This window comes from Puma concolor, chromosome C1 (genome assembly GCF_028749965.1).
Source record: "Puma concolor isolate L17-30 chromosome C1, mPumCon1.1.hap2, whole genome shotgun sequence".
NCBI classification, from domain to species: Eukaryota; Metazoa; Chordata; class Mammalia; order Carnivora; family Felidae; genus Puma; species Puma concolor.
In genome coordinates, this window is record NC_141674.1 from 34146546 (window position 1) to 34159192 (window position 12647).

Consider the following 12647-nt stretch of genomic DNA (forward strand, 5'->3'; position numbering starts at 1 on the left):
TAAGTGTGGAGTATGTGCTCAGTGGAGAGTTTTCCTCCTGCTACACACTTGAGGAAACCGATGTGCATGGATATTAAGTAATTGCCTGGGCACATGCCAGTTGGTGGCAGTACTGGGGTTGGAATCTAGGTCTGTGGGACGTGAGCCCTAAGGTAACACATCATCGTGTGCCTTCCTAACAGTGAAATCAGTGATGTCCCAGACACCAGTGTCCCCGAGCCTTCCTTTCTTCCTCTTCCCCTCCTCCGTGAGCATCCTGTGACATTTCTTTGGCCGCCTCTCCAGTGCTCATGATAATCATAGTCCTTGGTTATTTCAGTTTATCACAAGCTCTCTAGCTTTACAAAGACCTTTATGTTATATTCATGTACATGAGGAAACTAAGGCTGAGAGACCATGACTCAGCCAAGATCACACAGCTCCCCTGGCCCCTAGGCTGTCACTTCTTTGACAGCCAGTTATTTCCTTTCCTAGTAACTCCTGTGCCCAGTGCTTCTGATGGAATGGTCGTGTAGATTCTGCCATCCCAGCACCGCAGATCCAGCCGCTAACACTCTCAGTGATGGTGATTTCCACCAAGAGAAGCACCAGCTCTGTGTCTCTGCCTTCCTTCCTTCCTCCGTTCGTGGTTCATTCATTCGCAGATCAATTAGAGGAGGCCTACCCTGGCCTAGCCTTCGCAGGATATCCCAGATGAAGCTTTACGATTGAGTAGGAGTTAGCCACATTTGGGGAGCAGGGAGAGCAGCATTCCAGGCAGAGAGAACAAGCAGTTACAAAAGTGTGAAGAGAATGTATGATGTACTGGGAAGAGCGGTGCTTTGATGGAAGGTAAAGCTGGAGAGATGGCAGGGGCCAGGAAAGACTTTCTAATAGTAAATTACACACCTGGCCTACCCGGATCACCCTGTTTAAAACTGCAGCTGCTTTACTAGATTTTCCACAACCCCACCTTCTAGCATACTGCCTCCTCATTTATTCTGCCTAACAGTTATCATCTTACCTACCCACTTACTAGAACGGGAGCTCTTGAAGGTAGGGTTTGCTTGTTTCCCGCTGTATCCCCAGCACCCGAACAGTACCTAGTAAGACACTGAACAAGTATTTTTTGCATCAGTGAATCTGCCTCAGACTTTATTGGAATCTGGGATAGAGTGAAAAGGCCCATCTATCAAAATGGTCGTGGTTTCACGTCAACAGAGTCACGATACTGTATGAAACGGGACGTAATGAGGAGGGCTCCCCATAGAAGTTACTCTGGCAGACGGGGTTCCCCCAGGCCCACAGCAACAGGGTGAATCTTGAACTTCCTCTTCCCATGGAAGAGGGAGAGAAATGGGAATGTGCTGGGCCGTGTGCTGTATCCTGACCCAGTCCCCTGCCGCCACCTCCCCAGCTGTCCATGCTGTTCACTGAGGAATGTGACAAGGTGCGGGACCTGATGCACGTGCACTCATTCAGCTACGACTTCCACCTGCGCCTGGTGCACCAACACGTCCTGGGCGCCCACCTAGTGCTGCGACATGGCTACCACCTCACCACCTTCCTGCGACACTTCCTGGCCCACCACCCTGACGGGCCCCACTTTGGTCGTAATCACATTTACCAAGGTCTGTGCCCAAGGGCAAGCCAGTGAACCAGAAATAGACCACAGGGTGTCTCCAAGCCAGGGCCGATGGGACCACTTCCTGGGGCCAGACCTAGTCTCTGCACCTCCTGTCCTGTATTGTTAATCGCCTCAGGTCACTTGGACCCTGTCCCCATGTGTCTGGTTTGTGTCTTTATCTTAAGTTCTTCACGCTGTTTCATGTCAAAGTTTAGATCCTGTGTCATGTGTACCCTGCCCTCTGTCTCTCCCGAGCCACTTTCGTCCCATCTCGATGTTCCACAGGAGCTCCCCAGAAAAACAGAGCCAGGCCACTTGCCGATCAGAGCCTTAGGGACTTCTAACCTCCTGCCCCACCCATGCAGTGTGTCTGTCCCGGGCTCAGCATCTCCTGTAACTTGCCCCCCAGGGACCCTGGAGCTTTCCACACCGCTCATTGCTGCCCACCAGCTGTATAACTACGTGGCTGACCATGCCAGCTCCTACCACATGAAGCCATTGCGGATGGCGCGGCCAGGAGGCCCAGAACATAACGAATATGCCCTGGTATCAGCGTGGCACAGGTAGAGTGGCAAGGGGGCACCAGCATGTGATCTGGTGAAGCTGAGGTCGAGGCCATCCTGGCAGTAGGGAGACAGAGTCTCGAGCAGGAGGGAGGGGGTTGGCTTCATCAGAACCTCAGTGTTGGCATCTCACCCACCCTCACTGTACAGCTCTGGCTCCTACCTGGACTCTGAGGGACTTCGTCACCAGGATGACTTTGATGTGTCTCTGCTTGTGTGTCACTGTGCTGCACCCTTTGAAGAGCAAGGAGAAGCTGAGCGGCACGTTCTGCGGTCAGCAGATTCCCCCACCTTGACTGTGCTCGTTGTCCAGCTCCCCTGTGCCCTTGCTCTGAGCGTCTCCTGTTTCAATCACCACATTCCTACCCCTCCCGCCCCCCAGGCTGCAGTTCTTCGTGGTGCTCACCAGCCAACGAGAGCTCTTCCCCAGGCTCACTGCCGACATGCGCCGGTTCCGGAAGCCACCCAGGCTGCCCCCTGAGCCGGAAACTCCCGGGAGCTCAGCTGGTAGCCCCGGGGAGGCCTCAGAGCTTGGCCTGGCCTCTGGACCAGCTCCCCTGTTCCCCCCATTGGCTACGGAGGTGGGCGTGGCACGGGCACGGCTGGCTCAGCTGGTCCGGCTGGCTGGAGGGCACTGCCGCCGGGACACCCTCTGGAAGCGCCTCTTTTTGCTGGAGCCTCCAGGGCCTGACCGGCTACGGCTAGGGGGGCGCCTGGCCCTGGCTGAGCTGGAGGAGCTACTGGAAGCAGTCCATGCCAAATCCATCGGGGACATTGACCCCCAGCTGGTAAGCAGCTGTGGATTCTAGAAGGGGCTGGTTTGGATACTAGGAATCCTACCAACAGCCAGGGTAGAGGGTACAGAGGTCTCAGGTGGCTCTGGGACAGCAGATCCAGCCCCATGGACCTTCCCCTAGGACTGCTTCCTGTCTATGACGGTCTCCTGGTACCAGAGCCTGATCAAGGTTCTCCTAAGCCGTTTTCCTCAGAGCTGTCGCCATTTCCAGAGCCCAGACTTGGGAACTCAGTACCTGGTAAGTCTCCCTGATCCTCCCCTGAAAGGGGACACAGCGGAAGTCCTCATCAGAGAGATGACAGGTGTCCCCCTGAAGGAGCCCCAGCCTGCCTGAACAAGGTCTGCTCTGGAAAGAGGCCTAGATGAAATGGGACTACCCGGATCCATGTAAAACCCTTCGAGGACTTGACCCTCAACATGGGATTCGTGAGAACGGCCTAGAGCTCTGTCCTCAAAAGCTCACAAAAACACAAACCTTTGGCTAGAGATCCCGAGGGCCAAGCTCTGGAACTTCATCAGTGGTTGGTCTTGGGGCCAGGGATCCCAGAAAGGACCTCTGGAGCTTTAAAGCCCCGTTACCCAAAGTGTGGTCCTCAGGCCGGCAGCAGCAGTGGCACCTGGGAGCTTGCCAGAATGCAAACTCTCAGGCCCCACTCCAGACTCAGAACGTGCCTCCTAGCCCGATACCCAGGGGCATGTGAGAGACTGAAAGCACTGCCTGGGCCAGGTAGAAAAGGGTTCACGAGAGCATGGGAATTAAGAGACTGAAGAGGTGGGCCTGACAAAAGCAGTGGTTCTGGGGAGGAGATGTGCAGAAGAGGGCTTCAAAAGTAGGAGTTGGTCTGTAGAGAGGGGTCCTGCAACCCTGCTTGTGGAGAAGGGTAGTTTCAGGGTGGGAAGGGGCATCTTTGGATATGGACGTGAGTTGGTCTAGCTGCAGTTGTGCAGGGGGTGTGAGCAGATGGGGTGCTTCTGTGGGTGGTGGGAGCGCTGAAGCAGGAGCAGCCTTGGGGGACGGGTGACAAGTGGAGTCTGAAGTCGTGAGGCCCTCCCAGGACCATATTCTAGAAGGTATATGGATGCCAGGAACTGGAGCCCAGGAGGGAGACCTGGGCAGCATCTACATGAACTGAAGCCTGGGCGTAGAAGGAATCATGTGGAAGAGATTGCAGAGCTGAGCATAGGGACAGACAGACGTAAGTCCCAGGGGAGGTCAAAGAGATACGAGACCCAGGACAGGAGGCAAGGAAGGGTCATGTCAAGTGTCGAGAACTCTCCTTCATTGATATACTTCGGCTTTGTGCGCGGCCTCTCGGTAGATGACCTCTGAAACAGACTTCTGGTCAGGCTGACTGGGAGTCAGTGAGGACGAGGACTGAGGTTCAGTTTAGAGACAAGGTCCTGGGTGACCGTGGAATGCGGGTGGGCGCAGGTTTGGTGATGGACGCAGGCCTTCCTCAAATGGGTCCCACTTCCAGAATGCCCTCGAGGAAGAGGGATGCTGCCTCAGGTGAGACAGACCTCACTCCCACGTCACTTTGTCTTTCATTGCAGGTTGTGCTGAATCAGAAGTTCACAGACTGTTTTGTGCTGGTGTTTCTGGATTCCCACTTGGGAAAGACGGTGAGCACAGGGGGGAGGGGCTTTGTGTCAGCCCAGTGGGAGGCTCTGCCCAGAGCCTGCTGAGGCTGGGGAGCCCTGCCCCCGGTACCCACTCTGCCCTCCACTCACCATGGCACCCCCACCATGTTCCCCACAGTCTCTGACAGTGGTTTTCCGAGAGCCCTTCCCGGTGCAGCCCCAGGACAGTGAGAGCCCTCCTGCCCAGCTGGTCTCCACCTACCACCACCTAGAGTCCGTCATCAACACAGCTTGCTTCACCCTCTGGACCCGCCTCCTGTGAGGCCCAGACCAGTGAATGTCATCCTTAAACCATGGATCTGTGAGACTGTCCACTTGAAGCAGGACTGACCAGCCCTTCTGGGCCCAGACACTGACGGACACCGAAGGCTTTGTGACTAGATCTCAGGGGCCTGAGTCCCAGCCTAGCAGTAGGAGCTGCCCCGCTGAGCACCTGCCAGGGTGACCGGCCCAGGGCTCCAGAGGGTCAGGTCAGTTCCCTGAGGTGCCCATCTCCTCTCAGGCCCCTGGACCCTCCCCAGAAAGGGACTCCACCTGCCTGCTGCCCTGGTGGAGTCCCAGGAATTCACACCAGGTGCCAAGCACTCACCCCTGAGAGCTCCTCTGCCTGAATGCTGCCTCCCAAGTCTTTGATTGCTTTCAGCCTCCCTGCATTTTGAGCATTTTGAGCCCTCTGGTCTTCATTTCCCACGTGAACATCATCGCCGAACATTGTTGAGATAACAACAACTTGGTTCCCATCCCAGCTCTGCTTCTGAAGCCCCTGTGACCACAGGCAAGCCCCATTGCTCTCGGACCCGTGGTTTCTGTTGTGTTAATGAAGAGGTGGGCTCGAAAACCCCCATCTCCACAGCGACACTGGCACAACGGACTGGAGGACTTGAGTGTGAGCTGTACGTCCCTTCTCAACAGGAGGGAAGTAACCCAGGGAGACAGAAGTTTAGACACCGTGTGTCCTCCACCCACCCAATAACACACAGAGGAAAACGTTCAGCAGGTGGTCTTTTAATTCAGGAGATTTGGGATGCTTGGTGCACTGTCCCACAGAGGCAGGTGGGTGCCGGGCAGGACCTCACTGGCCAGCCTGTGGGCGGCCCCGCCTATCCCAGTAGGAACGAAGCCAGTTCAGGCCCTCTGCTGTGTCTCCTGAGGAGAGAGGGAGGCCGTGGCATCTCGACCCGTGGGGAGAAAAACAGCCATGTCTGCTACCTATCCCTCAGAGCTCCGTTCCCCAGCCCTAGGCCTGGAGCCCCAGCACCCCCTCACCTTGAGGCTGGTACTCGCAGCCCACAAAGCCCTTGTAGCCTTCATCCTCCAGCAGCTGGAATAGATAGGGGAAGTTCAGCTCTCCAGGGCTGTCAGGTTCCCCCCGGCCCGGGACCTGTGCCACCTGCACGTGCCCTGAAGACAGATGTGGGCAGATGTGGGGCCCACGCTCCAGCTGGGGCCAGAGGGACAGATGCGAGGGTCTGAAGGGGTGGGAGGATAGAGGGAGTAACACAGCAGACGACAAGGAGCCAAGAGACCCCTCTCACCAACAAGGGGTAGGAACTCCCGGATGTTTCCTGTCAGGTTGCCATCCATGATCTGCCAGTGGAATATGTCCTGCGTAGAGATTACTACAGTCAGAGGCCCTGCAGGGCCCTTTCCCTCACCCCGTTCTTCCCAGACGTGGAGAACACGGGCCTTCTGTGAAGCACCCCCTTTCTTCCACTCACCATCTGTAACTGGAGGTTGGGTCTTCCGACCTTCTGTAAGATGGCTGCCGCTGGGAGAGAAAGCGGGGAGGGGGCCGTGAGACACAAGGAGAGCACAAGGATCACACGGGACTGGAGGGGGCACAGGGCTGCAGTCCTACCCTGCTGGGGCGTGTCCAGGAAGTACTGAGGGTCAGTGCTGCGGGTATTGATGGGCTCCAGCAGTCCCACGAGGCTCTCCTAGCATCATGGTGGACCCGTGTCCCATCGGTCAGTCACTGGTGAAGCCCCTCCCCGTTCCCTGTGGCTGGGCTAGTGCCCAGCCTTGTGCGCCCTCTGCACACATGGGCATTCGTGTAAGCATTGTGTGTCCGTTTGTTCTTGGTCTCACCTGAGCCAAAACCCCAGCCGCGTGCCTCAGGTTCTCCAGAAAAACTGTCTCCATTTCACTCCTGACTGCTGCTCGGTCAGCACCCTGGGGCACTCGGCCAGCCATCAGGTGAATCCTGGGGGGAGACAGCACTGGTGGGGGCTGGGGAGTCCGTCCTGGAAGCAGGGCCCTCCTTTGGCTCCCTGTGGGCATCTCCTCCAGCTGCCTTCCCCCCATCTCCCCTGCTGGTGATCTATCACCTGGCAGTGATGCCCTCCGGCACCCTCACACTCCATGGTCAGCCTGAGGCCGTGCCCTTCCCCAGATACCTTCTGAGAGACACCCCATCTTCCTGCTTCAGAGACCTCTCACTCGGCTCTCCCTGTCCATCTTCTTTCCAGTGGTCCTCTCCTCAGGCTGTAAACATGTGTCAGCCTCCCTTTCTAGAAATTATTTTGACCCTTTCCCATGAGTATTCCATGCTGCTTGTCTCCACTTCCTGCATCTGCTCCTTAGATTCTTCCCATCTGCTTTCTGCCCCCACCACTCGCCAGTAATGACCTGTTTCCAGTTCCACTTCGGCCCATTTGCACTCGATGGGATGTGTTTATTTGATCAACCCCATGGTGTGCCTTCTACCTCCTCCTGTTACCACCTGATCTTTCTCGGCCACACTCAACTCCAAAAGGTCACATTTCCAGCCTTAGGAATTCTGCTGAGCAAACGAAGCCTTCCCTGGTCTCTCTCCGCTGCATCCTCGCCTCCAGTGCTCCTTCCATCAAGACCCTGTTCAACATCACTACTTGTAAGAAGCTTCCTCTGATCCCAGACAGGTGCCTACTCTGCTCCCACAGCTGCCATGAACTGACCCTTCCTCAACTGGATCTCTGTATGTTTACCTGGCTACCTCCCTGGTCAGACAGCCCCCAGCACAGGATCCCAGGATGAAAGAGTAGCAAACAGGAGAACCGCACACGACAGATAATATCCAAAGGCAACTGACAAAGGACCAGGACTGAAGGAGTGGAAAGGCCAGTGCGCTCGGACTCCGAGCTCTCTGACCTGGCGTCCTGTTCTCCCAGACCCCAAACGTGGGGCAGGGTCTGGGAGGAGACAGGGCAAGAAGGGGAGGGGGTGGAGGAGAAGAGCGTAGGATACCTGGGACAGCCCAGAGCCTTGGCGTACAGCACCGCCTGCTCCAGCCCCTCTCGGAAGGCCGCTTGCCTCCCGGGAACGGCCCCCAGCCCCATTTCCCCTTTCTCTCGGTCCCCTGAGGAGAGAACGGGCGTCAGCTTCGGCTAGCGTCCCCAGCGCTCCCCGTCCCCCCCGACCGCCGCCCCGGTTCGGCCCCGCGGCGCACCGGGGGGCGTGTTGATCAGCACCAGCCGCAGGCCCGCTTCCCGCGCCGCGCGCGCCAGCGCCTCGGGCGACTCCGAGTACGGCCAGGCGACCTCGGCGGCCTCGAAGCCCGAGCTGCCCGCCGCCCGAAGCCGCGCGGGGAGGCCGGGGAGCTCGGGGAACAGCCACGACACGTTGGCCGAGAAGCGGAGCGGAGCCATAGCGGCCAGGGGACACGCTCGCTGGGCAGAGTCCGGGGCCGGAAGGCGGAAGCGGGTGGGGCGGGGCGGAAGCGGGCGGGGCGGGGCGGGGCGGGGCGGGAGGCCGACCGAGCGGGGGCGCGCTGGCGCCGCGAGCCGAGCTACCAGCCCTCCGCGCCTGCCTTTTCAGGTTAGAAAAGCAGCGAGGGGGGAAAGACCGCGGATGGTCCAGAAAAGTGACGTTTTTCGAGCCCCGAGAAGGGGAGAGGCGAAGAGGGCCGAGTGGAAGGAGCTGGGTCCGGGCGTGGGCGGGACAGCCCCCCCTAACTGCGCGGGGCAGGCGGGGCCTGGGACTCCTGGGCCGAGAGCCGGCGGAGAGGAGAGAGAGAGCCCAGTTAAATTCGAGAAACGTGAGCTTTAGCAAAGACTTAGTATTTTCCCTCATTATAAACACTGTATCTGTTCTTTACGCAGTGTTTGAGGGCTACAAGACCAAATCGGGGGCATTTAAATCACCAGTCATCGCACCGCTACCCATTAACTCTCCCTTACAGATTAAAAAATAAACTAAGTGCAGGTTTTTTTCTTATAGACTTCTGATCATACTGTACATACAGTTTTATGGTCTGCTTTTTAATTTAATATGATTTTGTGAGCATTTCCCCGTGTTCTTCAATATCCTTAAAAGTCCTTGCATTTGCTGCTCGTTGTCGCATACCCAGGCAGCCCAGAATTTATCCTTTATTGATGGTCATTAGGGCTTTTCAATATTTGTGTGTGCGTATGCTGTAAAAGTACTTTAAAGCACCTCTTGGTTCCATCTCTGAATCTTTTTCTTAGATTCCTTTGAAATGTCCATTACAGTATTTGCCGGCCCAAAGTCCTATAGGAAAACTGGCCCCACCAGTGGTCTCTGCACTGAGGGGCTATGGACGGGCAGTTCCCCCTTATCCCTAGCTGATTGGGCCACAGGAGGACATCTGATCCAAGTGCAGCCAAGGCTTCCGCTGGTCTAAGACCCCTTACTTGCCTGGTTTGGGAAGATGATCTGGCCAATCAGATTCTCTTCTTCAAGGTTCATAGGAGAAAGTCAACTAAGAGGTGGTCTTGCCGGAAGATGATTGTGGCTGTAGAAACAAAATAAGCAGGAGTCAGGTGGAAAGCTAGCTCAGAGATGGGGGTAAGCAAGCACTAGAGCACTATGAGTAGAGGTAGCAACTTGAGAACCTCTGTGTAGAGTTCCCCAGGCTAGCCAACCCCACAGCTGCGGGGGGACTGTGCACTTCCCAAGCTGGGATGTTGACTCTTAGCTGAGCTCTTGTATTTGTAGCCTCTTCATGTTTCTTGAGACAATTCGAATGTGTTTATTTCATCCACAGTAACCCAAATGATTGGGCAGGTTCACATGGTCAGCAAATAGGTGATTAAGGTCTCAATACTCTGCTAAAGTGCTTTTAAAAACTGTAAGTTTAGGGGCTCCTGGATGGCTCAGTCGGTTAAGCGCCCGACTGGATTTCTGCTCAGGTCCTGATCTCACGGTTCATGGGTTCAAGCCCCATGTTGGGTTCTGCGCTGACAGTGTGGAACCTGCTTAGGATTCTCTTTCCCACCCTCTCTGCGCTTCCCTCCCTCCTTAAAAAAAAAAAAAAAAAAAAAAAAAAAATATATATATATATATATATATATATATATATATATATATAGTAAGTTATATTCCAACAATACATGAGTGGAAGTCACCTTGGTCTGTTTTCTGTGCTAGCTTTGAGAGAAGGAAGCTCCAAGTACAACGTTAGGCACACCCAACCTCCACTGTCTGTTCTGTCATTGCTTGCCTCCACCCCAAGTCAGGCCCACTCAGACACCTGGGGTCCAGGCCAGCATCAGAGTTAATCCATGTGGCTAGCAAGTTCTATTTCTTCAGCTCTGCCTCTAAGAACGGACTGCCACCAGCTATTATGATCACCTGATCTCTTGCCCATTTGTTATACTTGGAACTTGGACTTGTCCTGAAACGTGTTTCTCGGGTATAGTCCAATCAGGATGTGACCTAAGTTTAACATTTTAATCAGTCCCAACTCCAGCATGTTTACAGTCCAATGTTGACCATACAGAATAACATCTAAGGAAAGTAATTCCTTTTTAACACTTCTCTGTAACACTTCTCTGAGTATGTGAAAAGCCCCACCTGCTGGGGTCTAACCAGGAACAAAATTTGAGCAACATCAATGGTCCACTCCTTCTTTGCATGTGTACTGTTTAGGGCAGCAGAAATGATGTATAAACTAGAGGTGTGTGACTCTTTTTCCCCTCTAATTCTCTTCAACACCTTCCTATGATACATCAAAATAAACGCAAAAGGAGTATGGTGCCCATGAAAATTATTTTCTTTATTCACCATTTGGCTTTCTACCATGTACCACTTTGCAACACAGGTATTACACTAGGTTATTATTACCGATCTTGACTCTATGCATCTAACTTTTATCCAAAGAACTCAGTATGACAATGAGTTAAGGTAACAACAATTTGTGAATAGTTACATGGATGATGGCGAAAATTTGAGTGTAGAGTTCAGAGTCTTGTTTGATCACCGGATTGCACTTGCCAGTGTGGTTAAAAAAAATTAGATACACATGCACACACACACCTGCTGTGAAATACAAATCCAAACCTTAATAAAACTCATTTTACACCTTCCGGGTTGGCAAAAACAATTTTTTTTAACATTTATTTTGAGAGGGAGAGAGCAAGCGGGAGAGGGGCAGAGAGAGAGGGGGACAGAGGGTCTGAAGTGGATTCTGAGCTGCCATCAGAGAACCCGACTTGGGGCTTTAACTCGAGAACCCCCATGACCTGAGACAAAGTCGGACGCTTAACCGACCGAGCCACCCAGGTACCCCCAGGTTTGCAAAAAATACTAAGCCAGACATTACCAAATAATCGGATTGGATTTGGAACAACTGAAACATTTATTCACTGCTGGTAGACGTGTGAATCACTACAATCACTTTGGAAAACAATCTGGATTACCTCTTCAGGCTGAGCCTTTATATACATTTGATCCCACAGTTCCTTTCCCAGGTATATCCCCTGAAGACATGTTTGCAAGGGTGGACCAGGAAACCAGTGATGATCATGGCAGCACTATTTATGTAGCAAAAATACGAAACCAACCCAATTGTCCACTAATATGTATACACGTGAGTTGCAGGATAGCCATCCAGTGTTGTATGCAAAAGTGAAGGGAAAGCTGGTGGCTCAAATAATAAAATGGAGTTTGCTCTTGTATTCGAGTGATCTCTGAAGAGCTTGCAGAAGTTTGGGTCAAATTCGAAACATCAGTGTGAACATATCAACTAGATACATCTCAGAAACATAATCTTGAGTGAAAAGCAAAATACAGAGAGTGTGATCCCATTTATATAAAGTCAAAAGCAAGGAAAACCAAACAATATCCTGTGTAAGGATACAAGCATCTGTGGCAGAACTGTGAAGAAGGGCAAGTGAATAATGATCACAAAATACAGGATGATGGTGAACCCCAGACAGGGAGGCAAGAGGGGCGCATTGGAGGCTTCAGAAGTAATGGCCATCCCCTTTCTCTTATACTGGCTGAGATGATCACACATCTACGCACCTCCATTTTATCACTATTCTTTATATCTCACTTATATTTTATAAATACCATTTTGTACGTTTCAGATTTAATAAAAATGAATTTTTAAGAACCTCTGTACACATGGGGTGCCTGGGTGGCTCAGTGGGTTAGGCATCCAACTTCGGCTCGGGTCATGATCTCACGGTCCGTGAGTTCGAGCCCCGAGTCAGGCTCTGTGCTGACAGCTCAGAGCCTGGAGCTGCTTCGGATTCTGTGTCTCCCCCTCTCTCCGCCCCTCCCCTGCTCACGCTCTGTCTCTCTCTCTCAAAAATAAATAAACATTAAAAATTTTTTTAAAAACTTCTGTAAGCATTACTGCCACCTGTTAGCACATTTTATATTAACATCCTTCTGGTAGTATCATCATAACCTCAAGGCTTTTTCTTTTTCTTTTTTTTAATGTATTTATTTATCTTGAGAGATAGTGTGTGTGAGCAGGAGAGGGGCAGAGAGAGAGAACCCCAAGCAGGCTTGATCCCACCAACCCTGAGATCATGACCTGAGTCGAAACCACCAATCAGATGTTTAACCAACTGAGCCACCCAGGTGCCCCTCAAGGCTTTTTCTATAGACTCAGCTTATTTGTAATAGACTATAATCACCACTTTTTTGGATTCAGTGTGTCACTGCTCCGTGCAGTGGTCTTTTATTGTGTTACCTGCTTAGAACCTATGGTAGACAGCCTGTAAAATGGCCCCCCCAATGATGTCTGCCTCCCAGTCTTCCCACCCTCCCCCCTTGAATGCGGGCTGGACCTAGCAACTTACTTCTAACA

The 12647-nt window shown here is 53.1% G+C and overlaps 2 protein-coding genes across 5 annotated transcripts in view; one reads left to right on the plus strand and one right to left on the minus strand.

The window, feature by feature from the left end:
• SZT2 (SZT2 subunit of KICSTOR complex) overlaps window positions 1–5599 on the plus strand; it is a 51611-nt gene extending 46012 nt beyond the window's left edge. For 2 of the 3 annotated variants that reach the window (XM_086716696.1, XM_086716697.1), the window contains exons 66-72: window positions 1397–1610; window positions 2016–2169; window positions 2320–2442; window positions 2552–2957; window positions 3087–3203; window positions 4520–4588; window positions 4725–5599. In XM_086716696.1, coding sequence (XP_086572822.1) covers window positions 1397–1610; window positions 2016–2169; window positions 2320–2442; window positions 2552–2957; window positions 3087–3203; window positions 4520–4588; window positions 4725–4868 — 1227 coding nt within the window. In that variant the 3' untranslated portion in view covers window positions 4869–5599. Of the gene's footprint in view, window positions 1–474; window positions 831–1396; window positions 1611–2015; window positions 2170–2319; window positions 2443–2551; window positions 2958–3086; window positions 3204–4519; window positions 4589–4724 lie in introns of those variants that run through there. The other variant, XM_086716698.1, reaches the window with a different exon arrangement.
• Window positions 5592–8293, minus strand: HYI (hydroxypyruvate isomerase (putative)). 2 transcript variants are annotated; one of them, XM_086716705.1, is made up of 9 exons: window positions 8034–8293; window positions 7832–7943; window positions 7376–7459; window positions 6695–6809; window positions 6465–6543; window positions 6325–6374; window positions 6142–6211; window positions 5873–6007; window positions 5592–5752 (listed from the first exon to the last, which is right to left on the minus strand). In XM_086716705.1, the coding sequence occupies exons 1-9, from the start codon at window positions 8230–8232 to the stop codon at window positions 5679–5681; spliced, it is 918 nt and encodes a 305-aa protein (XP_086572831.1). In that variant the 5' UTR covers window positions 8233–8293; the 3' UTR covers window positions 5592–5678. The 2 variants fall into 2 exon arrangements, with proteins under 2 accessions (XP_086572831.1, XP_086572832.1); XM_086716706.1 differs by lacking the exon at window positions 7376–7459 and having other exon boundaries at window positions 8034–8291.
• Between the last annotated feature and the right edge of the window lie 4354 nt (window positions 8294–12647).

Bases quoted from the DNA above. Each gene is read 5' to 3' on its own strand.
- HYI (XM_086716705.1), bottom strand. From the start codon at position 8,232: ATGGCTCCGCTCCGCTTCTCGGCCAACGTGTCGTGGCTGTTCCCCGAG. The intron at 7,460-7,831 runs GTATCCTACGCT...GATGTTGAACAG, and splicing joins AAGGCTCTGGGCTGTCCCAG to GGTCTTGATGGAAGGAGCAC. The intron at 6,008-6,141 runs GTGAGAGGGGTC...ATCTGTCTTCAG, and splicing joins GGAGTTCCTACCCCTTGTTG to GGCACGTGCAGGTGGCACAG.